Genomic DNA, 26739 nt, shown 5'->3' on the forward strand with positions numbered 1-26739 from the left:
AATCAAAGAATTGGAAGAGACCTCATGGGCCATCCAGTCCAACCCCCTGCCAAGAAGCAGGAATATTGCATTCAAATCACCCCCGACAGATGGCTATCCAGCCTCTGTTTAAAAGCTTCCAAAGAAGGAGCCTCCACCACACTCTGGGGCAGGGAGTTCCACAGCTGAACGGCTCTCACAGTCAGGAAGTTCTTCCTCATGTTCAGATCGAATCTCCTTTCTTGTAGTTTGAAGCCATTGTTTCGTGTCCTAGTCTCCAGGGAAGCAGAAAACAAGTTTGCTCCCTCCTCCCTGTGGCTTCCTCTCACATATTTATACATGGCTGTCATATCTCCTCTCAGCCTTCTCTTCTTCAGGCTAAACATGCCCAGCTCCTTAAGCCGCTCCTCATAGCGCTTGTTCTCCAGACCTTTGATCATTTTAGTCGCCCTCCTCTGGACACATTCCAGCTTGTCAACTTCTCTCTTGAATTGTGGTGCCCAGAATTGGGCACAATATTTCAGGTGTGGAACCACTGACTGCACAGGGAAGCTGATGAGGAAACACAACATATAAACTATCTACAGACCCACCAAGAAAATCCAACAAATGCTACATTCAGCAAAGGACAAGAGGGGTCCTCTCACTTCTGCAGGAGTCTACCGTATACCATGCAGCTGTGGACAAGTCTACATAGGGACCACCAAATGCAGCATTGCCCAAACACGAATCAAGGAACATGAAAGGCACTGCAGGCTACTTCAACCAGAGAAATCAGCCATAGCAGAGCACCTGATGAACCAACCTGGACACAGCATATTATTTGAGAACACAGAAATGCTGGACCACTCTCACAATCACCATGTCAGACTACATAGAGAAGCCATTGAAATCCACAAGCATGTGGACAATTTCAACAGAAAGGAGGAAACCATGAAAATGAACACAATCTGGCTAGCAGTATTTAAAAAAACTCTAAAATTACAACAGCAAAACAACAGAGGGGAAACAATCTGGGACATCTAATCACCTCTCAACAAAAGATTGCCCCAGGCACTGCCAGGCCATCAAATGCTAACCAAGGTGGTCTGTTGAAAAATTCACACCTAGCACCAGTAGACAAGAGTTCTTTGTCCTACCCTGGTCATTCCACAGATATATAAACCCATTTTCCAACAAACCTCACTACTTCTGATGATGCTTGCCATATTTGCAGGTGAAACGTCAGGAGAGAATGCCTCTAGAACATGGCCATGGCCACAACAACCCAGTGATTCCGGCCATGAAAGCCTTCAACAATCCTTAAAAACTTGGCATTGTACTAATTTTCCTTTGCCCAGAAGCTGGCCACCTGGAGTGACTCTGGTGTCTCTGTAAGAAGGTCCTCCATTGTGCATGTGGCAGGGCTCAGGCTGCATTGTAGTAAGTGGTCTGTGGTCTGCTCTTCTCCACACTCGCATGTCGTGAACTCCACTTTGTGGCTCATTTCTTAAGGTTAGCTCTGCATCCCGTGGTGCCAGAGCACAGTCTGTTCAGTGCCTTCCAAGTCACCCAATCTTCTGTGTGCCCAGGAGGAGGTTTCTCATCCAGTATCAGCCATGGATTGAGATTCCAGGTTTTAACCTGCCACTTTTGGACTCTCGCTTGCTGAGGTGTTCTTACAAGTATCTCTATAAATCTTAGGAAGCTATTTCTTGATTTAAGGAATTGGCTTGCTGATAGGTATCCCCTTGGGGAGATAGGGCGGTACATAAATAAAGTTTATTATTATTATTATTTATCCAAACAGAGGATGGGCCAGAGATGTAACTGCCTGGGTCCTTTCATTATTGGCTGCTACATCCCAATGGATGTCAGGTGGTGGTGCAATACCAGCTAAAATGGAGGCTCTGGAGGCTCAATGGACCTAAACCTAAGAGAATCGGCTCAATGGCAGGAATTTGTGTTCCCTCAGGAGGTTCCATGGACCCAATCCTTAGAGAATTGGCTCAATGGAGGGAATTTAAGTTCCTTCAAGCATCTCCATGGATAGGAAGTTGAGGTCTCAATGGGGTCAAACCTGAGGGAATTGGCTCAATAGACCTGAACCTGAGTGAACTTGTCTTCCCCCAGAAGTGTCCATGGACCTGAACCTAAGAGAATTGGCTCAAGGGTGAGAATCTGTATTCCTTCAAGAGTCTCCATGGATAGGAACTTGAGAGTTCAATGAACTCAAACCCAAGGAAATTGGCTCAGTGGAACTGGATGTTAGGGAACTGGCCCAACCCACTTGAACCTGGGCAAATTTGTCTTTCCTCAGGAGGTTGCATGAATCTGAACCTGAAGGAATTGGCTCAATAGAGCTGAACATTGTCTTCCCCCAGGAGGCTCTATGGACATGAACCTGATGGAATTGGCTCAAAGGTGGGGATTTGCATTCCCTCAAGAGAGTCCATGGACAGGAACTTGAGCGCTCAATGGGCCCAAACCTGAGGGAATGGGCTCAATGGAGCTAGATCTCAGGGAACTGATCCAACCAACTTGAACCTGAGCAAACTTGTCTTCCCTCAGAAAGTTCCATGGACCTGGAACCATGGGAATTAGCTCAATGGACCTGGATCTGGGGGAATTTGTCTTCCCTCAGGAGGCTCCATGGAAATGAACCTGAAGGAATTGGCTCAGTGGAGGGAAAATTTGTTCCTTCAAGAGTCTCAATGGACAGGAACTTGTGGGCTCAAGGGACCTGAGCCTGAGGAAATTGGCCCAATGGACCTGAACTTGAGGGGATTCGTTCAACTGGCCTGAAACTTATATTCTCTCAGGACGCTCCACAGACCTGAAACAGTGGGTACTGGCCCAATGGAGCTGAACCTGAGGGAATAAGCTCCATGGAGCTGAATCTTGTCTTCCCTCAGGAGGCTCCATGGACCTGAACCTGAAGGAATTGGCTCAATGGAGCTGAACCTGAGGGAATTGGTTCAACTGACCTGAAACTTATATTTCCTCAGGAGGCTCCACAGACCTGAAACAGTGGGAATTGGCCCAATGGAGCTGAAACTGAGGGAATTGGCTCAATGGAACTGAACCTTGTCTTCCCTCAGGAGGCTCTATGGACAGGAACTTGAGGACTTGATGGACCTGAACTTGAGGGAAGTGGCTCAATGGAGCTGAACCTTGTCTTCCCTCAGGAGGCTCCATGGACCTGAACCTGAGGGAACTGGCCCAATGAACCTGAACCTGAGGGAATTGGTTCAACTGACCTGAAACTTATATTCCCTCAGGAGGCTCCACAGACCTGGAACAGTGAGAATTGGCCCAATGGAGCTGAACCTGAGGGAGTAGGCTCAATGGAGCTGAACCTTGTCGTCCCTCAGGAGGCTCCATGGACCAGAACCTGAGGGAATTTTCTCAATTGAGCTGAACCTTGTTTTCCCTCAGGAAGATCCATGGTCCTGGACCTGAGGGAATTGGTTCAACTGGCCAGAAACTTATCTTCCCTCAGGAGGCTCCACAGACCCGGAACAGTGGGAATTGGCCCAATGGAGCTGAAACTGAGGGAATTGGCTCAATGGAGCTGAACCTTGTCTTCCCTCAGGAGGCTCCTTGGACCTGAACCTGAGGGAATTGGCCCAATGAACCTGAACCTGAGGGAATTGGTTCAATGGAGCTGAACCTTGTCTTCCCTCAGGAGGCTCCATGGACAGGAACTTGAGGGCTCCATGGACCTGAACCTGAGGGAATTGGCTCAATGTTGCTGAACCAGAGGGAAGTTGTCTTCCTTCAGGAGGCTCCATGGAACCAGACGTGTGGGAATTGGCTCGATGGACAGAGCTCCGAGGGGGTTTGCTTGAAGCAATGGTCTCGCCCTTCCCGCCCATTCCCTCAGGTTCTAGGGAGCCTCCCTGAAGAGAGGGCCAGAAAGGTGCTTCTTCCTGCCTCTTGTCAGCTTGGCAGCTGTTGCTGCGGACCAGACTTCTCCGCAGGGAATGGGACCCTGATGACTAAGCAGCAGGAGCGTTATTATGGAAAGGGAAAGGCCGGCACCAACCCGGGACTCGCCCCCCCCCCTCCACGTTCCCCCCAGGGCTTCTCTCCCTTCCCTTCATTTCCCTTCCCGGCCCCGCCCCGCCTCCCCTTCCCCGTGCCTTTGATGGCATTGCATTGGCCGCCCAGTCAGGGAGCCTCGAAGAGAAGGAGGAGGAGGAGGAGGGGAAGAAGGAGGGAAGGAGGGGCTCTCCAAAGCAGCAGGGCGACAGGAGCCGGGGGGCCGCCCAGCCCTGCAGGAAAAGCCCCCCATTCCCCTGCAGGGAGTCCCCAAAACAGAGCCTAGCACCCACCCCCCAAAGAGGAGCTCTTTGTGCGAAGCCGAACTTTTCTTTCCCTCGTTGAAGCCTTGGATGCGAAGGGAAACCCGACAAGATGCCTGTCAGGAGGGGGCATGTGGCCCCCCAGAACATCTACTTGGATACAATCATCCGGAAATTCGAAGGGCAAAGTGAGTAAGGCTGCCTCTCTCTTCCTTTCCCTCTCTGCCTCCCTTCCCTCTCTGCCTTTGCTTCCCTTGAAGGTCAGAACTAGCCAGAGTTTGGGGTGTTTTTATAAACCAAACTCGAATCCGAGGGGAGTCTCCATTCTTTCGCCTGCCAATAATAATGATGTCAAATGTGGAGACCGCCTGGGTGCCTGGCAAAATTGCTTGGGAGAGTGATTGGGTTACTTCTTGTTCAAACTTCCGGGCAATTTGGGATTTCCCACTTCCTCGGAAATGGCCAGACACACACACAACATTATACTAGATTCTTTTTTATATATATAAAAGGGAAAATGTCAGTTTTCCCCACATGTACAAACCTAGAACAAAACCTACTGATGTTGTTAGAGCAGCGATTGGGATTTATCAAGGTAATGTATGGGATTAAAGGATGGGGCAGGGGGAGAGAGAAGGATAACTTTCATTAAAAAAATCCCTCTGTGTGTCTCTCTAAAATAAAAAAAAGGCTGGTTCCTTGGGGTTTTGTGGAAGAAAAGGGATGATTATTCCAGAAATTTGCTGGCTAGAATGGTGGAAATTAGTGCAAATTAGTTTTTTTTTTGCTTGTTTGTTTGTTTGCTATTTTTGTCATGCTCTCAACCCTGATATTTTCCACTATTAAAAAATGTGGTGTGTTAGAATCATCCCATAAGGCAGAACTTTCCATTAAGAAGCACATTTATTGTTTTAACTCTATATTCCAGTTTGTATGCGTACCACCCTGGAATCCCCTCTTGGACTAAGATGAAGTTTATATAATTCCCCCCCCCCCCCGCAAAACTCAAATTTATTTATTTATATATTTACAGCATTTTTATTCCGCTCTTTTCAGCCTGAAGGCGACTCAGGGCAGCGTATAGTTTGGCAATAATTAGATGCCACAATATACATACATACATACATACATACATACCAATTAAAAACATTTAATATCACATAATAATAAAATAAAAATCCATAATAAAATCCATATAAAACCACTTAAAACTATAATAATCAATGTTTTCCAGTTCAACTCCTTATCTATTTACATCGGCTAAGCCATTCCATGTTCGTTATTTCATCATACTGTGTTTGTCCAATTACGCCGTGCTTTCAAAGAGCCAGGTTTTTACTCTTTTCCAAAAGGTCAGGAGGGAAAGGGCTGATCTAATATCCCTGGGAAGGAAGTTCCATAGCCAAGGGGCCACCAATGAGAAGGCCCTGTCTCTCGTCCCTGCCAAACGTGCCTACGAGGAAGGCGGAATCGAGAGCAGGGCCTCCCCAGACGATCTTAAATTTCTTAATTTTCTTTTTTCTTCTTACATAATTTTAAACCTATAAAACCTCAGGCTTTTAAATAATAATAATAGGATTGCACTGAGCAGAAAAAAATAGGCTAAATAAATATTCTATTAGACCAATTTCTGGTTACTTGAAAGTCCAGATAAAGTATTGGCTACAATCTAGAGGACTGCTGTTATCATACCTGTAGTATGATGGGAATCTCTATGGGATAAGGCAGGCATGGGCAAACTTTGGTCCTCCAAGTGTTTTGGATTTCAGCTCCCACAATTCTTAACAGCCGGTAGTTGAAGTCCAAAACACCTGGAGGGCCAAAGTTTGCCCATTCCTGGGATAATGCATAGGTCTCAAGTTACATTAGTGGACTGCAAGATATGTATACCTTCTCACTATAGCAAACTTCTATATAAGATGACCTGAGGAAATCTGGATTTCCTCATTGCAAGCTTCACTTGCCCGATTGAGCCTGCTTCAAATTCACCACCAACACCACATTGTTGATACCATAGAGCACTCAAAGAGAGATATGATGGGACCATCTACACTTTAGCGTTCTCCGCTAAAGAGTGCTGGAGCCTCACTAAACTACATATTCTACAATTCCATAGCACTGAGCCATAGTTGTTAAAATGGAACCAAACTGCATCAATTGCACCCCAAGATTCAAAACTGCACTACTGCAGCAACAGTGGGGGTTGTTCTCTAACACCACATTTACCCTAATGTAATTCACAGCAATGTTATGAGGTTAATAAGAATACAAGTTACAAAATTCCATATGAACTTACATAACTCTCTAAATGCTATTTATCTGAAATACTGCAGCTTCTACTGGCACACTAATCAATTATTTGCATCTCTTCCCAAATGAAATAGATAGACTAAAGGTTTCTTTCTGACAAAGGATGATTGCTTTTTCACATAACCACAATTAAACCTATGGAACACAGGGCCACTGGGAGCAGTTACATCCATTAGCACAAATTACTGCCAAAACAGATTAGACCGACATATAGACCATATATAGGTTGGATTTGTTGTTGACTACAACCAATAAAAAGCACAAAGGTGAATTGTAAAATGTATACAATAACTCTAAATGCATTTAATGCAAAGTTATTATTCGAAATATAAATACAGACAATCCCCAAGTTACAAAAAAGAGAAGTTCTGTAGGTTTGTTCTCAAGTTGAATTTGTATATGTCAGAGCAGATACATTTTTAAGTGTAACTCCAACCAATTAAGTATATCTATATCTATATCTATCTTATAGCTTTGGAGAACATAGGGAAGAGTTAAAATCCCTGTGGCCTTTGTTTTTCTGTCTGTGCCCCTGTTCAGATGATTTCACCTCACTTTCTGTTCCTGTGACAAGTGGATTTTGGAAAAAAAATGGCTCGTTGTGGAAACAAAGATTGAAGATAAAGGTCCAGCAGAGACACCTTTTCCCCGTGATAACTCTTTCAGGAGTGAATTTCCCCATCCAAGGGGTAGATTTTTCTCACTTCTGTTGTCTTATCCCCATTCTTAACTATTAGTAATTTCTAAGATGCATTTTTGTAACTCAGGCACTGTATATTAAATAACACTATCTTTCCCAGGTTTTGATATTGGAAAAAACAAATGCATGCACACATGTACGTGCATTCACACAAAGATACTGTACATAAACCAGACTCACTTCAATCCAAAATGTTTTCTCATCAGTTCATGCATGTAAATCATAGATTTATTCTGCAGTCTTCCCTATGTATGTTTTTTCACCATCAAGTTGTCCCATTTAATTTAGAATAATTCCTGTTGAAAAGTTTGCTTGGGTGAATCTAAATGGTTCAAAAATAACTAGTTGCGCTCCTAGTGCCCTTTATGCATTGCTGTTCATTGTTATGAGCCATTAAAGGAGACCTGTTGGATTAAACAGACTCTGGCACAGACTGTGAGAAATATATTTTTTGAACCAGAACTCCCAGAACCCCACAGGCAGCACCACCATTGATTTTCCAGCTAAAGGATTCTAGCAGTTGTGCTTGGAAAAGAATATTACCCCAAGTTCTGGTCTACTAGTGTTTGAATAATACTGTCAAGTGTTGACTGACTTACATGTCAACTCTGCATTTGTAGTAGTTCCCATTTGCTTTTGATACTACGAACAAGCAAGTGTGTTCATTTGGAAAATGTTCACACCATAAGATGCTTTATTTTACGGCTCTACAGAGAAGTAGCTTCTCTTCCATGGCAATAGTGTTGGTTACTACTTCTTGGCTTCCTCAATGCCATATGCTGGAGTTGGAGATGCAGGATTTCACAAATGTGGGAAAACATGAATTCAAAAATTAGCTTTTCCTCTTGAAATAATGCCTTTCTAGGAATCTGTAGGACTTCCAGCACAACTTCATGGTCAATTTCCACTGGTCAACTTTTGCAGATCTGATCAAAGGTTCAAATAGATTAAAATGATCTGTTTAAGATTCACTTAGTCCTCAGGCAGTTGACAGTAGAGTCGCAAGAGAGGAACTAGAAATTCCTAGAGAAAACATTTTAAACAAGTCAACAAAAATCAAACCTACAAATGTGGAGACTGGACTGTACATGCCTATTTAGAAATAAGTCACAGAAGTGTAGCACAGCCAGAAGTCACACAGGTTTAAACACTTTACTCCTTGAATACTGATACATTTGAAAGATATTTTAAAAGCTAGACATTTAAACAGTATATCTTTTATTCTCTTTGGTCACTGATTAAAGATAAGAGCCAAATGACCTGCACTATATGAAGAAAGGTTGTCTTTCTGTCTCAGTGCCCTGATCAGGTAAAGTCCAGCTTTACCTCCAAGCAGTGGTTAAAGCATTTGAGGCAATAGCAGCAAAGCTTCTAGGAAAACTAGACAGCCCAGATGCTGTGGGTAAGAGGTGATGCTAATGTTTTCATGGGACATAAGTGTGCATCTACACTGTAGAAATAATGCAACTGAAGCAACTTTAACTGGCTTCTCTTAATATTATGTAATCTGGGGATTTATGGATTGGTGAAGCATCAGTATTCTTTGTCAGATACAGCTAAATACTTTATAAAATTACAACTCCCATGAGTCCATATCATTGAAGCATGGCAGTTGAAATTGTGCCAAATTGCATTCATTTTACAGTGCAGAATCACTCTAAGACATGTGTGGTCCGGTCAAAGTTATGATGAAAAAAATAACTTTCAGAATTATTTGTAAAGTTTTTTCAGACTCCAATCTCTGGCTCACAATAAAGATCCCATGTTTTCATTTGATTCTGTTACTTTATTTATACATATCCTTTTCATTTATACATGGATTCAAGGCTGTTTGCAATATTTTTCAAAGAAATAACAGTAAAAACACATGCAACTAAAAATATAGAAATGTTCCAACTAAAATATATTCGACTCTCTATAAAATTAAAACCATTCTAAACCATATAAAATTAGAATCACGTGTGTTTAAAAGCAAAGAACAGAGACAGCAAAATACATCAAGAAATGCTCTTTTCATGTAAAACAACCAATTCTCAAAAGCCTGCTGGGATAAAAAGGTCTTCACCTTCCCCTAGGAAGGGAGTGCCAAAGCCTGGGAACAACCACAAATAAGGTCATCTCTAGCATTCCCACTGAACATACCTGTGAGTGTAATGTGATTGAGAGATCTTATTCAGGCCCACATAGGAAGATACTATCCTTTAGATAGCTTGGACATAGGCTATATAGGGATTTATTGTTCATAGCCAGCACAATGATTGGACTTGGAAACAGGCTGACAGCCAGAGGAGCTGTTGAAACAAAGCAATCATGTGTCTCCTGTAACCAGTCCCAGTTAACAATCTGGCTGCAGTTCTTTGGACAACTTAATGTTTCCAAGCATTCTTAGACACATTCTCATGTAGAACAACTTAGAGTAATCTAATGTGAAACCAAAATATGTATGACTGTGTTCAAATTAGGCAACCCTAGAAATAGGGGCATGTTGTACATAAATTATGCAAATTTATCCTATATAGTTTTGTTTTTTTTTGTCGTGTCAAGAACAACTTGAGAAACTGCAAGTCGCTTCTGGTGTGAGAGAATTGGCCGTCTGCAAGGACATTGCCCAGGGGATGCCTGGATGTTTTTTGCTCCTCATGCGGGGACATGAGAGAAGCCTCCCACAAGGATGGTAAAACATCCTATATAGTAATGTATAAGTATAGAAATTTTAGTAATTTGATTTATCCATGCGTCAATGTAAGTGATGTTCTTTAACTCTTATCAAAAGGGAACCATCCTCTACTGTGAGTATAGTCGCAAAATGTGAGACTGTAGTCTGTTCTGAGAGAACCTAAAGATGCACCAATCCCTCTACTCTCTCTGCCATGGCACTGCTTTTGACCTTTTTGAATGACTGGGTAGAAATATGGTGGCGTATCCGGGGCAAGTTGTTACCCTGAAGCAACACTGGTGCTTTCCCCAATCTGTAGAATAACCCTTGAGTTACCCATGGAAAATATAAAAATCCATAATGTTGATCTTCAAACACTCCTTCACATTATATATGCGTATGTACAGTGGTAATCCTATGGTCCTATATAAATCTTGTGTGTTTGCTTTCATGGGATCTGTACAACTAAGGACTTATGGTCAAGCTACTTCCTGGAAAGAATGTTTTTATAGAATTATACAGCCTTATGGGAATACCTGAAGAAACAGAAAGATGTAATTGGTGCCCTGGCAACTGCTGATAATGAAACTTCAAATCTTCCCAACTTGATACCTATCTGTGGGGCTTTCTTTATGGAATTAAAAGCTTGTAACATTAGCAGAATGAAGTGATGATTCATCACATGAGTTCAGAAGGTGGGTTTCTAGGAACCTCCTTGGTTCCACAAGGAGCTGGCAGCAATGAAGTGTGTGAAGAGGGAACTAGAGCACGAGTGGCATTTAACTTGCTGTGCGTCAGACCAAACACGGCCGTGTGCCTACCTAAGGGCATATGCCGCAGCAGTGGAAGCTCCAATAAGATCTCTCACTGTGGCCAACATTGTGTCCGCCAAGAACCATCCAGCTGAGTTGTTTCAAATGATCAGAGGGCTGTTAAATCCCATCTCACAAGATGGGATCCCTGACCGTTCGGCATCTCACTGTGAAGCATTTACTTGGTTCTTTGCGGATGAAGTTGCGCTGATGCATTCTGACTTGGTTTCCATGTTAACGGCAGTGTTTGAAGATGTAACTCAAGCAATTGCTTGTCCGGTTTTAATGGATTCATTTCAATTGATGCAGCTTGAGCATATGGACAAGATCCTTGGAGAGGCAAGGGCAACCACATGCATGCTAGAGCCCTGCCCATCCTGTCTGATAAAGGAGACCAGAGGGAGGTTGGCAAAATGGGTAAAGGTGGTAGTTAATGCCTCCTTATGAGAAGGCAAAATTCCAGTGGGCCTATAGGAGGTCATCATAAAACCACTGTTGAAAAAACCATCACTGGATCACACTCAGTTGAACAACTTGCAGCCAGTTTCCAATCTCTCCTTTTTGGGCAAAGTCTTGGAATGTGTGGTGGCCTCCCAACTCTAGATGTTCTTGGAGGAAACGGATTATCTGGATCTGATGCAGTCTGTCTTTAGGCCAGGTCATGGAACTGAAACAGCCTTGGTTGCCTTAGTGAATTATCTGCGTAGGGAACTTGACAGGAGTAGTGTGTCTCTGTTGATTCTCCTGGACCTCACAGCAGCCTTTGTAGACCACTGTATCCTTATGGCACACCTCATGGGAATGGTTCTTGGAGGTACTGTTTTGCAGTGGCTCCAGTCCTTCCTGGAAGATTGTTTTCAGAGTGTGTTCCTGGGAACACCTGCTTGGTCCTGCATCCTTTGTCCTGTGGGGTCCCGCAGGGCTCAGTATTTTCCCCTATGTTGTTTAATATCTACATGAAGCCATTGGGAGAGATCATCCAGAGTTTTGGAGTCCAATGTCATCTGTACACAGATGGCACCCAACTCTATCACTCTTTTCCACCTGCTGCTAAGGAGGCTGTTCAGGTCCTGAACTGGTGCTTGGCAGCTGTGACTGTCTGGATGAGGGCGAACAAATTAAAATTGAATCCAGACAAGACAGAGATGCTCCTGGTCAGTCGTAAGGCCAAACAGGGTATAGGGTTACAGCCTATGCTGGATGGAGTTACACTCTTCCTGAAGACACAGGTTCACAGCTTGGGAGTTCTCCTGGACTCATCACTCATCACTCACCCCAGGTTTCAGTGGTGGCCAACGGAGCTTTCGTACAATCAAAACTTGTGTGCCAGTTAAAAAAAAACTTGTGTGCCAGTTGCGCCTGTACCTTGGGAAATCAGACTTGGCCATGGTGGTCCACATGCTTGTTACATTCTGAATAGACTACTGCAACACGCATGTGGGGTTGCCTTTGGAAACTGTTCGGAAACTCCAAGTGGTCCAACGGGCAGCAGCCACATTCCTTACTAGAGCAGCGTACAGGGAACATACAAACCCCTGTTACATCAGCTCCAATGGCTGCCAGTCAGTCTGCTACTGAGCACAATTTAAAGTGCTGGCTTTAGCCTATAAAGCTCTAAACAGTTCCAGCCCATTTTACCTGTCCAAATGCATCTCCCTCTATAAACCATCATGGATATTAAGAAGGGTATCAGTCAGTCCCGCATCCTTCGCAGGTGCAGTTGGTGGGGATGAGAGACAATATGTGCAATTGACAATTGGAATGGCTTCGGGCTATGATTTTGGGTTATGTGATTTTTTAATGTTTATACTAAGGTGTTTTAATTATATGTTTTAATGTTTTAATGTTGTTTATGTTTCGTGTTTTAATATCATTTTAATTATTTTAATTCATAGTTATATGTTATTGTTTAGATATTGTGATTTGGTTTTCACATATATGTTAGGCATTGAGTTTTGCCATTATTATGTTGGACACTGCTTTGAGCCCCCTCAGGGGTGAAATATAAATGTAGTAAATAAAGAAATAAATGCATACCAGACCTTATTCAAGGTCTTGAGTTCTACAACGGTAAGAAAAGTTTCTTTCTTCTTGAACCTAGCCCCAAGGATATGCACTTAAAAATACTAGATAAGCATCACTTTATAGATGCACTATATTTTGATGACACTCTTTTGTCTTGTACCTGATCTTTTTTCTTTTTCAAGACATAATATTTGTTTATTTTTGTACCACCATTCAGTAAATATGTATTTCAGTAAATTGTGACATTATAATAAATGCACATCATGCACATAAACAAACCCTAACGATATAAATAAAATATATCAAACAATACCACTAGTAACATGTCATCTTCAGAGTTGAAAAGCCTGGATTTTTAAAAACATTCTTGACATGACACCAGACATATTTTAGAGTAGGCATCAGGCAAACTTCTGTGGAGGAAGAATGCTGTAATAGAGAAAGCCCTGTACAGAAACATCATGTGTCTTATCTTGGGACACTGAAGCAGCTGGGAGAACACCCTCCAAAGATTGCAGCACAGACTGATATAAGTACTAAGAAGTTCCTTTAGGCATCTATGTCCCAAGGTGCACAGGTCTGAAAGATAAGGACAGGCATTTTGGTTTCTATTTTGAACTTGGCTGGGAGCCAGGGTGGTTGAACATCAATAAGATGTTCCAAGCAGTGAGAGCCTCTTAGTAGCCTACCTACTGTGACTTGTATTAAGCAGGTTTTGTAGCAGTAGCTGCAATGGTGGCAATAGTATTTGCATTTTATAGCAAACTCTCACGAAAATAGTACTCCAAAATAGTTTAAAACAATAAAAAATAGGGACATCCAGTGTGCTAGAATAGTTTGAACTTGAAAAACACTATGTTGCCTCAAGAAGGGTATCAGTCAGAGCATCAACTTCAGAAAGGTAATTTATAATTGACATTCAGTGAAGTGTGGTAGATGCCACATTAGAGGAAGAAGACATTCCATCGAGCCTAATAATTGCTATTGGGAGAATTTTGCTGAAGGCATCCTATGAAGTCTCTCTCATTTCCCTTTTGGATGCCTTCATTGGAGATGCTTATGCCTATTTATTCTTGATCAGATAAAAATATGTTTACAAGAGATACAGTACTTCTGCACAGTTCAGGTTGGTCCACCAGCAATGATAATAACTAATGTATGTCCACATAGTCTTAGATACTTTCAGACTGGAGTACTGCTGTGTGTTGTGTAAGGGGAAATTCTTCAAAAATCTCTGGAAATGTCAGTTGGTCTAGGGTAGGATGTGGTAATGAAAAAGTTTATGTGTGCATGCTTATGGAAACATATCACGTACATTTTACAACAGCCATAACTCTCACTAAACTTATTTTCATTCGTAATTTAAGTTTATGATCATTCCCTTTGAAGCCTCACACAGCTTGGACTCAGGATACCATCTCTTACCGTACCAGCTTGTTCATTCCTTATCACAGGAGTGGGCAAGTTCCTTATTGGCTCTCCAGATATTGCAAGTCCCAGTATTTCCCACCATCACCTATACAGGCTAGAGCTATTGACAGCTGCAGCACCACACCTAGAGAGCCTCCTTTGTTCACTCCTGCTCTGGAGTCTGTTCGGGACTTTGGGGGGGCCTTTTCATGACCCTGAAATGGTCAAGTCATGTCTAGAGGAACTCAAAAGAGTTTTTTTCTCTCTCTCCGGCCAAATTAGCTTCAGAGAGGGGACATGTTATAAGAATGTCCAAGGAAAGTCAAGTGGGGATTTGAAACCACAAGATTTAAATTCTGTTTGTTCCCCAGAATTGATCGTAGAACAGGGGAAAAGCATAGGGAGAGAGAAAAAAGAAAACCCAGCTTTGGGAGAGTGGAGAAATGGTGTTAATGGAGAAAAGACACCATCCTGGTTGTACCTAGCTGGTAAAGGAGCAACAGGTTTAGGAAGAGAAAGTTCGTATGCCCAGCAGGCTGCTTCATTTGTCTCCCATGATTCCCCAGCCCATTGTTTTTTAAATTGTTATAGGGTGCCTGATATACTGTAAATACAGAGCAGCATATTTATATAGATGTACAGATATATTTGAGCACAAAAAAATCAAGATCCGTTGTCTATGATTTACAATCTAGTACTTTTGATTCAGTTTCCCTGTAAACAGAATTGCATTGGCAACTTAAAAACCAGTATCTCTCTCTCCCGCCCCTTCATAGACATAACTACGCAGCTGCCCGCTCCCTCACCCATCCATCCTACTTTAAGCTCTAATTCACTGAAATATTGGTAAGCAACCTAATCCTCTCCTGGTGCCTGTGCCAAGATACGTGGAGCTGAGTCCAGCTGGCTTCTTTGCAGCGGCAATGCATTTGAATGGGCAGTGGGAACACATACTGTATGCTGCAATTGCCCTGGAGAAAGGGGTCTGGCTTAAAAATGAATGTCCTTAAGTAAGCACAGCTGTGGTCCTTGCTTAGAGCAGGACCTCCCCACCCACACACACACACCACCACCACTCGCTTTGGTACAAAACTTTTCATATTTCACATGGAGCCCCTGGTGGCGCAGTGGGTTAAACCCATGTGCCGGCAGGACTGAAGACCGACAGGTCGCAGGTTCGAATCCGGGGGGAGGCGGATGAGCTCCCTCTATTAGCTCCAGCTCCTCATGCGGGGACATGAGAGAAGCCTCCCACAAGGATGATAAAACATCAAAAATCATCCAGGAGTCCCCTGGGCAACGTCCTTGCAGACGGCCAATTCTCTCACAACAAGAGCGGTTGCTCCTGACACGGCAAAAAAAAATTAAAAAATCACATGGCCTGTTTCCTGTCAACCATCTTGATTCATCAAATACAAATGTGTCTTAAGATAAAATTTACACAACCAAGCTGTGTTTAGTTCAATAACATTTTAATTGTCATGGCTTCATCCCAAGGAATCTAGCACCCTAACCCTGAAATAGAATGCTAGAGTTCTCTTGCAGAGATATCAAAGTGCCCTACCAATCCTCAGATCCCAAGATCTCATAGGATGGAGCTATAGTAGTTAAATGGTACAACTATGTAGTGCATTTATGCCACATATCATAAGGCTGTCCCAAATGTGCCACCTTCCTGGTGGGAAAATCCTTCTATTAATAGGATTCTACATGCATAATAATCCCATAGGAATTTCCATATTGTATTCCTATATCTGTATATCCACCTATTCTTAGAGAATAAATTTTATTGTTTATTCATTCAGTCACCTCCAATTCTTCATGACCTCATGAACCAGCCCACGCCAGAGCTCCCTGTCAGCTGTGGCCATCTCCAGCTCCTTAAAAGTCAAGCCAGTCACTTCAAGGATAGATACCATCCATCCATCTTGCCCTTGGTCTGCCCCTCTTCCTTTTCCCTTCCATTTTCTCAGCATCATTGTCTTCTCCAAGCTTTCCTGTCTTCTCATTATGTGGCCAAAGGACTTCATCTTTGTCGCTAATGTCCTTGCCTCCAGTGAGCAGTCAGGCTTATTTCCTGAAGTAAGAGAATAAATTATGTTTATAGAAAAATATAGTATAACCATGTTCCGAATTTGAGATCTCTGTCTCCCTTTTGTTCCACAGTCTCAAGATGTTAGAGTAAAAACATAGTCTTTTTTTGTAGCAGAGCAATTATTGTGAAACAGTTAAAATTTATTCCCTTTGGTATTCCAGCAATGCAGACGGGTGGTATCATTTTATATGGTCTTTAGTCCTTAAATCTGTTTTTTAAAATGCACTTTACAATTTTCTGAAACCTATTTTTTAGAGTGTTGGTTTTCAATTTTTAAAAATCAACCAACCAACCAATCAATCAATATCTGAATCTGTTTTTTGAATAAGGTTTCCCTTATTGAGCATCACTTTGGAAGCCCTTGTGGGCATAAAAACAACAAATAAATACTGTAATAAATAAAAAGAAACATAATTATTATTACATGATTATTACAATAATTCAAAGAGCATCAACATTCTTCTGAACCAACCATGCCTTTTAGCTATCAAAAACCCTCCTACAAACACCCCAAACAGTCTACTCATAAGTAGCTGATTGCTGTATGTCATTCTGAAATGGTACTTGAAACAGTTGAATGAATTAAATATGTATCTAAAGAAATATATGGAAGATGGCCTCCAAAAATCAAATATCCCTTTCCTTTTGTAATTTCTCTCACACCAAGGCCCCTTCCATGCCTTAGACTCAGTCACTTCAAGGATAGATACTCAGATAATCCAGTTCAAAGCAGATATTGTGGATTATTCTGGGTTATATGGCTGTGTGGAAGGGCCCTCAGATAACAGTAGATAAAAAAGGGATATTTAGGTAAGAATTATATGGCCCTCCAGATGATGTTGGTCTACAATTCCTAGTATGCCTTGCTAGTGATTGTTCCAGAACATCTGGAAAGCTACATGATTACCATCTCCACAATATGATTAGTTTATATTGATTGCAATTGGGATTTGGGTAAACCAGGTTCAAATCTCAAAACAGCCTGTGTAATCTTGGGCTAGTCACTGCTTTTCAGTCATAACTGATCTCACAAAATTGTTATGAGCATCAACAATGTGTCCTAAATGTAATAAATAATAAATAGGAACTATGCATGCTAAGGCTAATTGAGAGCAGAGTTGAGCAATGGCACTCTTCCTCCCTCTGTGCATGATTGCCTCATGTGTTAGCATCTGGTTTGGCTGCAACTGTAGAAAATTACTCGGTACCAAGAGGCTATTTGGAAAGAGAACTATTAGCACATTCCTTAATTAATTTCTGATTACACAGAAAGTATGCATCCATCTGCGATGCAGTTTCCCTACCAGCTTCCCTGCACCTTGAATTTGCTCCTGCCCAACACAGGAAGCCAGATTTTCATTCTACTGAAATCTAAATGCTGCATTAGCAAGGGTAATCAGGCAAGCCAAGGGCAAGCATTTCAAGTTTTCATTCTGCAGATTTTTTGTAAAATTGAGTACTATTGCTATGAGTTTTCATTCCAACTCCTATTTTTTGGAGCTATATCATGGGGTCTCCTTCACAATAATATATTCAGAAGAGGTTTGTCTTTTGCTTTCCTCTGAGAGAATGTGACTTGCCAAGGACACTCAGTGAGTTTCTATGGCTAAGCAAGGATTCAAACTCTGGTCCGACACAAACCATACCAGTTCTTGCAAAATGCTAACAGTTGATTTCCTTAAAAAGAGATGCTGTAGGGGTCAAGATTTTGATACCACATGCTGTCTGCCATGAAACCTTTCCACCCAGATGTGTGAAAGCTGGTGGTGGTGATGACTCAGTGCTGGGGGAAAGGCTCTGTCATCTGCCCCAGCTGAGAGGTGCTCTCTTCATTCAGATCACTTCACACATTCCAGAGCTGAGCGCCGCTGGCACTGAAAAGAGTTTCTGGGACTCTGGTACAAATGCAGAACTGCCAAACGTTTACGCATGTTTCTATTTAGATCCTCACATCCTGATCTGTTGTGGAGAGCATGTGATCACGACTCTAGTGACTTGCCAAGTTGAAAGGCTTTTCCAAGCACACTGAGGACAGATGTAGGCTGGAGGTGAATACTTTCCCACCAATTGGGAAGCATTGCACACTTTAACGGGACACAAGTTAGCACTATCAAGATACTGCTGGCATACAGCCCAGTCCTCCTCCTTCATGGCCCAATCTTTACTGAGAAAAGAAAGTTCCAATGAGTTCAACAGGCTTCCATTCTTGTTACCATCTTTAAAAGAGAAGTGGAAATTTTGTGGCTCCCACAATGTGGCTGAAGTGCAATTCCCAGCAGGTCTGGTTAACATGGCCATGGTGAGGGTTGATGAGAATTACGATCTAACAACATCTAGAGGGTCATATGATATTTTCTGCTGCATTTTTTTTACCATAGAAGAATTTTACTTTTGGGTGTGATTCACTGACATTTGTAATAGTTGAGGTTAGGCTACCAGTGTTCTAATTAAATTGATAATCAGACTTTTTTTCAATTAAAACAGTGACAACACAGGGGGGGGGGTTGTTGATCATGGAGGTGCGTGCCTGCTTTCTCTCTGTTTTGTGTTCAACATACTCTTGATTCTGGAAGATATACACCAGTAAAATTTGCACTTCTTGTTAAATGTAACTAAATACTAGAAATGTGATAGAGTTTCCTTTTCACAGATAATCCTCTCTCTGAGTTAGTATATTTTGAATAGGAAGTGTAAGAATATGTGTGCATCTAAGACATTGAGTGAATGAGGAGGGAAGAAACTATTATTCATCACAGAAATACATACAAACAGCAAAACCCACAATTAATTGTGGAACTATTAATAGTTTATAGAAAAGCAACTATACTCTACGGGTCTATAAACTGGGCAGAGGCAGGTGAAGTCTTATATATGCCTATAATGCTCACTTAAGCTAAACAGAGGTTGCATGGAAGATATGGAAAATAAGGATTAAGCAGTAGTTATTGTTGGCACCAGAAGTTTAAGTACTTCCTTTTGGGTAATCCTCAATCAGTTCGGAGGAAGGATAACTCCATGGAAAGCGCAAGTGGGTTTGAGAGCCTGCAACTGGATAATCTTTCGAGGGAACCCAAATATAGTAGTGCAGCGAGTAAGTTTTTTTGCTGGATTTCAAGGTGTGATGATGGCCCTTTTAAAATGGCTGTCACTTCAACAATCAAGCACACAACTGACATGTCTCTCCAAAACCTACCTATAATTTTATGATTTACAGGTGCTTTTGTATTTCTGGTACATGAAAGGGAAAACTGTTTGCCTATCCTGAGAAATGTTCTGAACGTGTAAAATTTGCTTCTGTTTTTGAACTTGCTTGCATCATAACTTGATCATGAAGTAAAAAGGAATGCACTTATACTATCCTGAAATGACACCAATTTAGCTGGGACACACACCATTTTGTTATGAAAAGAAAAAGAAAATTGTAAAGTAAAAAATAATAGCCCTAGCACCTATTATAGAAATCCTATGATCCCCCCCCCCCCCCCCCAAGTGACTGGATTAAAATTCCCAGCAGCCCAAAGCAGCATAGTCAATGATAGGGGATGCTGGGATTGCAGTTTAACTGCATTTAGAGGGCTACATGATATCAATGCTTCACCCCTTTTTTCTTTGCTACCAGATTATGTAGTGGTTTTCAAAATAGGCAGAAGGAAAGACTTGTATGGCAACCAGAGTCGCCCTCAGCATGCCCATGCTGATTCAGGCACTCATACCGAACTGTTTGTTCCTGACCCTCTCAACTGTTATTTGCGAGCCTGGACTTTGGTCCTGGCTCCTAGGATGTCTACCTGCACCATAAGCCAATCAGGAATAGAAGATAAGGGAGAGGGAAGCTAACTGCAGGAAAGCAGGCTTTGAGGATATTTATCCTTGGGTACATCACTTTAGAATTAATGCAGTTTGACAATACTTTAACTGCCATGGCTCAATGCTACTGAATCATGGGAGCTGTCGTTTTACAAGGTCTTTAGCTTCTCTAAAAAAAAAATTGCCAGTCTCCAAATACCAGGATCCCACAAACATTAAGCCATGATAGTTAAAGTGGTGTCAAACTGTATTAATTTTAGTGTTGATTGATCCCTAGTCTTTGCATACCAGGGCCATTCTGCAGCCATTGGAACAGTTGTTGAAGTCTTTTTTCTTTCGATTCTTAAAAAATTACCCCATTAGCCCTAACGAAAATGGTCCTCCTAATGAACACCACTGATGGTTTACCAGGTCTCCCTTAGGCAAGGATTAGGAACCCTCAGATGCTTTGCCAGTTTCTTCCTCTGAGATATTCATTGACCATCTCCCATCCAAGTATTAACCATAGTTGATCTTACTTAGCTACTAGGATCTGATAAAGCTGGACAACAGTTTCCAAAATCTTCTGGTTGGTTAAAGTATTTGAAGAATTCTGGTGCAGAAAGGCTACTTTTCCATGCAGTGGTTTATTATCAGCATCTAGTGATACTTCCTGGACTTTTTCTACACAAAATGAGCACATTGGGCCTTAGTGAATTTATGTATGGAGTGTTCTCGCCTAAAATATCTTATGCCAATGACATCCTTGTTTTCTTTGCTACGATTGTTCTTGAAATGGAAGGAAAGAAGGGAAGGGGTAAAAAGGAAATTGACCCACTTACTGGGCAGAGCTGTTGCGGCTCTGGGCACCCTCCAGATGGCCATGGCATTGACAAAGGGGTTTCTTCTTCCCAGAAGCCCCCTGCTTCCCACCGCTTATCACTGCCTCATCACCTGATTCTCCAGGAATTGCTGCTGTTCTGGCCCAGCAGCCTATTTAAGGCTACTTTGGGCGGATGCAGGCACCGTGCCTGCTTTAGTCAATCCATTCCACCCACCCTGCATATTTGTTATGTTTTTGGTTTCCACAACTTCTAGGCTGGTGTGTGGCATGGGCCCTGGTTCTGGTTGCCTTATCCCCCCCCCCCCCCCGCCACCATTGGAAGGGGAGAGGGGCTGGTGGTTACCATGGGTGCCGAAGTAACATAGGCCCGGTATTGTACTGGTAGCACCCTGGTATTGGTCAGCAGTGGTATCGGTCAACAGTGGGCTGCCCGATCCATGATCCAGGAACCATGCATGGCAGTCAATCCTTGTTCCTGTAATCACTAAACAAGTTGTGTCCATATGTTATCCTAACTCTGTGTATGTGTCTTCTTTAGTTCTGCCGGTAGGGGCTGTTGTCCATGCATGCACAAAAGATATTATCCTCAAAAGGTGACCAGATACAAAGGAAGATAGAGTTCTTGTTTTTCTTAAATAGATAGTTGCATGGAAAAATATTGATTAGTGGATGTAATATTTTCTCCCCAAATGCTAGTCTATGCCTTTAAAGAAAGTGTCCTATTTATATAGCAATGAAAAATAGGACCCCTGCTCTCTTTGGCCTCTAGTTCCCATATAAATGAATGGACTGGACCAAAGAGAAAAACAAAAACTGAAATGGAATCCATGTAGCAGTCTGTGATTACAGGTTGGTCCTGGATCTGAACAGTTTGAAGTCTATGTTGTACTATTTTAAGAGACACAGAATAATTTCCTTCCATTCATCCACTTCACATTGTTCATAATTTTACAATCCTCTATCTTGCTCCACATCAGAGTTCTGGTTAATGGCTTTTTCCCAGCATAATACCTAGAAGATTTCCATCTCTCCTTTATTACATCATGTTTAACATCAGTTCTAAGTGCTCTTGACAATGCCGTTCATGTGCCGTTTTAGCAGCCAGGAGAGTATAAAGAGGTGTACTCAAGGACTTTCTAACAATTACTGATGTTCTTTTTCCTTTGAAGAGATGTACGATGTACTGTAACCCAATAGTAGTACAGCTGACTGGAACTCAGTGCAGTGGCCTCAGCACTCATTCAGAGACACTGGGCAGCAGTAAATGAGTCCAGTGTCAGCATCTGTGCCCATATATCAACACTAGGGCCCATTTCATTTTTCTTATTTAAAAAAATAACAATGTATTGATGGCCAACAGGCTAGATATGTATATGGTTACTGATGCTCATTTTATTATTTTTACATTAAACACATATTCTTTTCCTGCAACAAAATGGTGTTTGTTCCCAAATAATGAGTACAGTCATCAGGGCATACAAGCAAAGTATTTTATTCCTATAGGCAAGATGGCACTGTGTTTAAATGCAAAACAGCAAAGGCACAAATTATTCATTTGTTCATTTATTTTTAAAATCAAAATTGGCGCTCAGTTTTTTATTGTTTATTTTTCTTTATTATATTAGGAATATGTAGAAGCAATTGTAGAGAATACAATGGCACTGAAGAGGAAAAGAAAAGATATAATAGTTAAGTGTTGCTTGAGTAATACAGATTCTTAACCCACATTAGAATGGACCAAATGAATTAATAGCATTTACATTATAGATTGATTTACCATTCAACAGTTGACTCAGATTGGGATTAAGAAGTGGTATTTTGGCCATGGTAATATAAAGCCTCCTCTCCTGTGAAGAAAGAACAGTCTTGTAGGGCTGTGGCAGCATTTCTTTCACCAGGAATTCAGGAATATCAAGATGGGATCTAGGGTCTTAAATTATCTAGTGTAACCAGGGATTTTCCATAGTGATTAACTGAAGTGCAGGAAATAAATATAATTTACGTATTGTTGTTGCTTTTCAAATGAAATGCATTGCAAAATAGAATGACAAATGGCCCCAGGTCTGCTTTGTATTTTTGTACAAATTTGGGGATTTTACTGTACTTTAAAGAGAGAATAATAGTGAGGAAGACTGTATCCAAACAACAGCGTTTAGGTGCCAACTGCTAATGGGCAACAACTATCTTTTACAGTTTTTATCATTGATCTAGACAGGAACTAAACAGCTCTGCAAATAAACCATGGTCCTCCATAAAGTAGGACATGTGGAGCAAGAGCCTGTTTGAGTGTTGAAGCAATGTAAATAACCCCCAGAAAACCTGTGCTGCTGATCTGGAGAGTGACAGCAGTTTACTGTATTCTTCTCTCGATGCACAATAATAGCTTGGTGACTCTGATGGCCCTTCCACGCAGCTATATAAGCCAGAATATCAAGGCAGAAAATCCCACAATATCTGCTTTGAACTGGGTTATTTTAATCCACAGTTCAAAGCAGAAAATATGGGATTTTATTCAGCGGTGTGGAAGGGGCTCAAGACTCACCTCTGTCTCCCATCTTGATATCCCTGAGTTCCTGGTGAAAGAAATGCTGCCCCAGGCCTACAACAAGACTGTTCTTTCTTCAGTGGTCTGAACCAGCCCCCCCCCCCCCCCCAGATAATAATCAATTAGTGACTGAGGGAAATACATCCTTGCCTCCTTCCACACAGCCATATAACCCAGAATATCAAGGCAGATAACTCACAATATCTGCTTGAATTGGAATATATGGCAGTGTGGACATAGTGTGATTTTCTGCTTTGATATTCTGGATTATATGGCTGTGTGGAAGGGCCCTTAGAGTCCTAGGTCCCTTCCACACAGCCATATAACGCAGAATATCAAGGCAGAAATCCCAGTTCAAAGCAGATAATGTGGGATTTCATACAGATGTGGAAGGGGTCTTAGAACCATGAGGTTGTTTTTTGTCATCTGGCACAAGTTTATCATGCAAGGAGGTACAATATACCTCCTTCCTCAATGCTTTGATTGCAGGCTCTGGTCATCAACAAAAATCTTACCATAAACACCTGAACTTTAGGGGCACCTGGAGGAACTAGAGTTCATCTATCAACAGCTAGATCAATGGTTCTCAACCTGTGGGTCCCCAGATGTTTTAGCCTTCAACTCCCAGAAATCCTAACAGCTGGTAAACTGGCTGGGGTTTCTGGGAGTTGTAGGCCAAAACACCTGGGTACCCACAGGTTGAAAATCACTGAGTTAGATGCTGACTAGGCAGTTTAGTTCTAGAAGGCAACAGGTTGGAAAACACTACTGCCTTTTATTGGATTATCTTTTCCACCTGCAATGGCTGATGTCCAGCTCAACATGTTCTTCCTGTGCTCATATCTGCCAGTATATAATTGCATCTTGAGAGTAATTGCTGTAAAACATGATGTAGTTAATGTTTTCTAAGTTGGATCCCCAATGTGGAATGTACAATTATATTCTTTTAGTTTTTTGAAAGAATTTACTCAATTTATTTATATTTAAGATGAAAATGACTTGGGACAACATTAATGTGGAAACTGATGCCAAGTCAAGAGGCACAGCATTTTAAAGTGCCCAATGTCTGCACATTCAACCAAACTAATGCTGATTAACGTTGCACTAATTCCTACCCTTTAACATATTCCTAGTAGTTGACATATATATGTAGGCAGGAACAGCATTGCCTCCATATATTTAGAATAATAGCTACAGCTATTGAATTTAGCATAAACAAAACTGAGAACTTTTCACTTGTTCACTTTTGAAGAATTTCCCAATATTTGCCAATTTCCTTATTGTAATGCAGAAAGAACTTGGCTTAACAAAAATAATCTAACTTAGTGGAAAGTGAACCAATATATTTTCCCCATGCTTTATCCCCCAATATTAATTTATTTGTTTTATATCTTACTTTTCTGGGATTGGAAGACGTCAGAGCAAATTTGGAAAAGTGATATTTGGCAACTACCACTGATAAAATCCTCTAAATCCTCACTGGCTGCTACAGGAGGCACAGTTCAAAATGTAATGTTTTTGGCTCTGCCTCATAGCAGCTCACAACTTTTATGTAATGCGGTAGGTATATATTGCAAACCATACAGCCATGAACAAAACAAATATTTCCTAGCAGGAGCAGGTGTCTGATGCTGTCTTCTCTCTCAGATTGGTTCCTATGGGACTGTCAGAGAAGTTCAGGTGGCGATGTCATATAACAGGACTGGTGACAGTGGAGTAAGTGTCCAATGTTATACTCATTTATTATATAGAAAGGAGTCATCCAATGCTGCAGGTGTTGCCAAACTGCCTGTCTCAGCACTGATAGCATTGACACTATATTTTGAGCTGGGAATATCTTGTGTGGAGTGGGCAAAGATTGGGGGACCACTGTGCAATTCTGGGAATTGTGATCCATAAAGAAACATTTGAAAAATAACTGAGACCTGAGTGGATATCTTTTGACAAGGACTGGCCAGAACTTGGAAAAGTCACTTTTTGGATGTTAACTTCCAGAATCCCTTTCTGGTAAGAATGTACGAGTAATTGAACATTTCTTCATATTTGAGAGGAAAGGAATCAAGGCTTCAAAATCCAAATGTAGGAGCAAATGAAATTGACAGATTTTCCTATCTTTTTCTCTCTCACACACTGGGGATGGAGTTTCTTCTGCACATGGTTAATCTTTTTACCCAGAAGTAGAGATTTCAAAGAAAAGGCCATGTCTGGCCAAGGAGATCCTTGCTGCTTGCTAGTTCATTGCCAATTGTCAGTAGTAGATAGGAGGACCAGTAGTCACAGTGGATTTTCCTTTCCAGCCCAGGAGGTGGTTCAGAGAGCTGTTTAAGAGGATCTTCTCCCATTCTGTATAATGTGGTCTCTTTGTGAGATAAACTGCCATTAGCAGTTGAGTGCCAGTGGGTTGTGCCACTGTCTTGTGTATGTGTGCACGCCTGAATGTGTGCTTATTTACACACACTGGCTGAGATTTTACATGGCCAAGTACAACGCATGCAGAAGTCTCAATGGCTTCTCTGTAACAATTCCTGGATTCATTTTTGTGCTGCAATAGCTGCCCATACCCACCCACCTGCCATTCTGTTGTTAGTGGAGAGCGAAAAGGATCAGACATCTCAGTTAATCACATCATTAATCTGTTTCTGGCTATGTAACATAACTGGAGGCTTCTCCAGTTTGCTGTGCTCTCCACCAGCAATGGAATTGGAGGAAGGGAGCTTATTACAGCTTGACACTGAGTCTTACATGGGATGGCTTTGGATGTTGCAGAGGTGAAGGTGTGTGCAGAGTAGAACATCCCTTGTGAAGGAGAAGAGAAAGGTTCTTTTCTCTGCAGCATCATATGTAGGCACTGGAAGCATCTCTGAGGGCCACAAGAACTCCAGAAACCTGAATATTATGTAAATACCTTGTTCTAGTTCAGAACCAGTGCACTATTGTGTCAATGCTCTACTATTCTGTGTTCTTTTCCAGAAAAATCCTCTTCCTTAAGCATCCTATACTCTTTCTTCTTCCTAGGAAACAGGCTGAGACTCTGGCACTGATGAGTGGGAGTCAGATAGAGAGATCTAGTTTAAGATAGAAAGGTGCATTTTTAATTCAAAGAAACTATATGATTGTATCACCTTGAATAAGAAAATATAAGAGAACCCATGCTGATGAATTGAGCATGCCTACAGATATGATAATCCTATAAAATGTTATCTGTTATTTATAATTTTAAAGTCTCTTGAGGGAGATGAGATATAGTTGTTTATAAAACCCTTTTGGGGAGATTATTAAAATAAAAGCTTA

General features: G+C 41.7%; 1 protein-coding gene across 2 annotated transcripts in view; it reads left to right on the plus strand.

The window, feature by feature from the left end:
• Positions 1-4109: 4109 nt before the first annotated feature.
• KCNH6 (potassium voltage-gated channel subfamily H member 6) overlaps positions 4110-26739 on the plus strand; it is a 152595-nt gene continuing 129965 nt past the window's right edge. For both annotated transcript variants that reach the window (XM_060781315.2, XM_060781316.2), the window contains exon 1: positions 4110-4453. In XM_060781315.2, the coding sequence (XP_060637298.2) occupies positions 4378-4453 (76 nt within the window). In that variant the 5' untranslated portion in view covers positions 4110-4377. The remainder of the gene's footprint in view (positions 4454-26739) is intronic.

This window comes from Anolis sagrei, chromosome 6, assembly GCF_037176765.1.
Source record: "Anolis sagrei isolate rAnoSag1 chromosome 6, rAnoSag1.mat, whole genome shotgun sequence".
NCBI lineage: Eukaryota > Metazoa > Chordata > Lepidosauria > Squamata > Dactyloidae > Anolis > Anolis sagrei.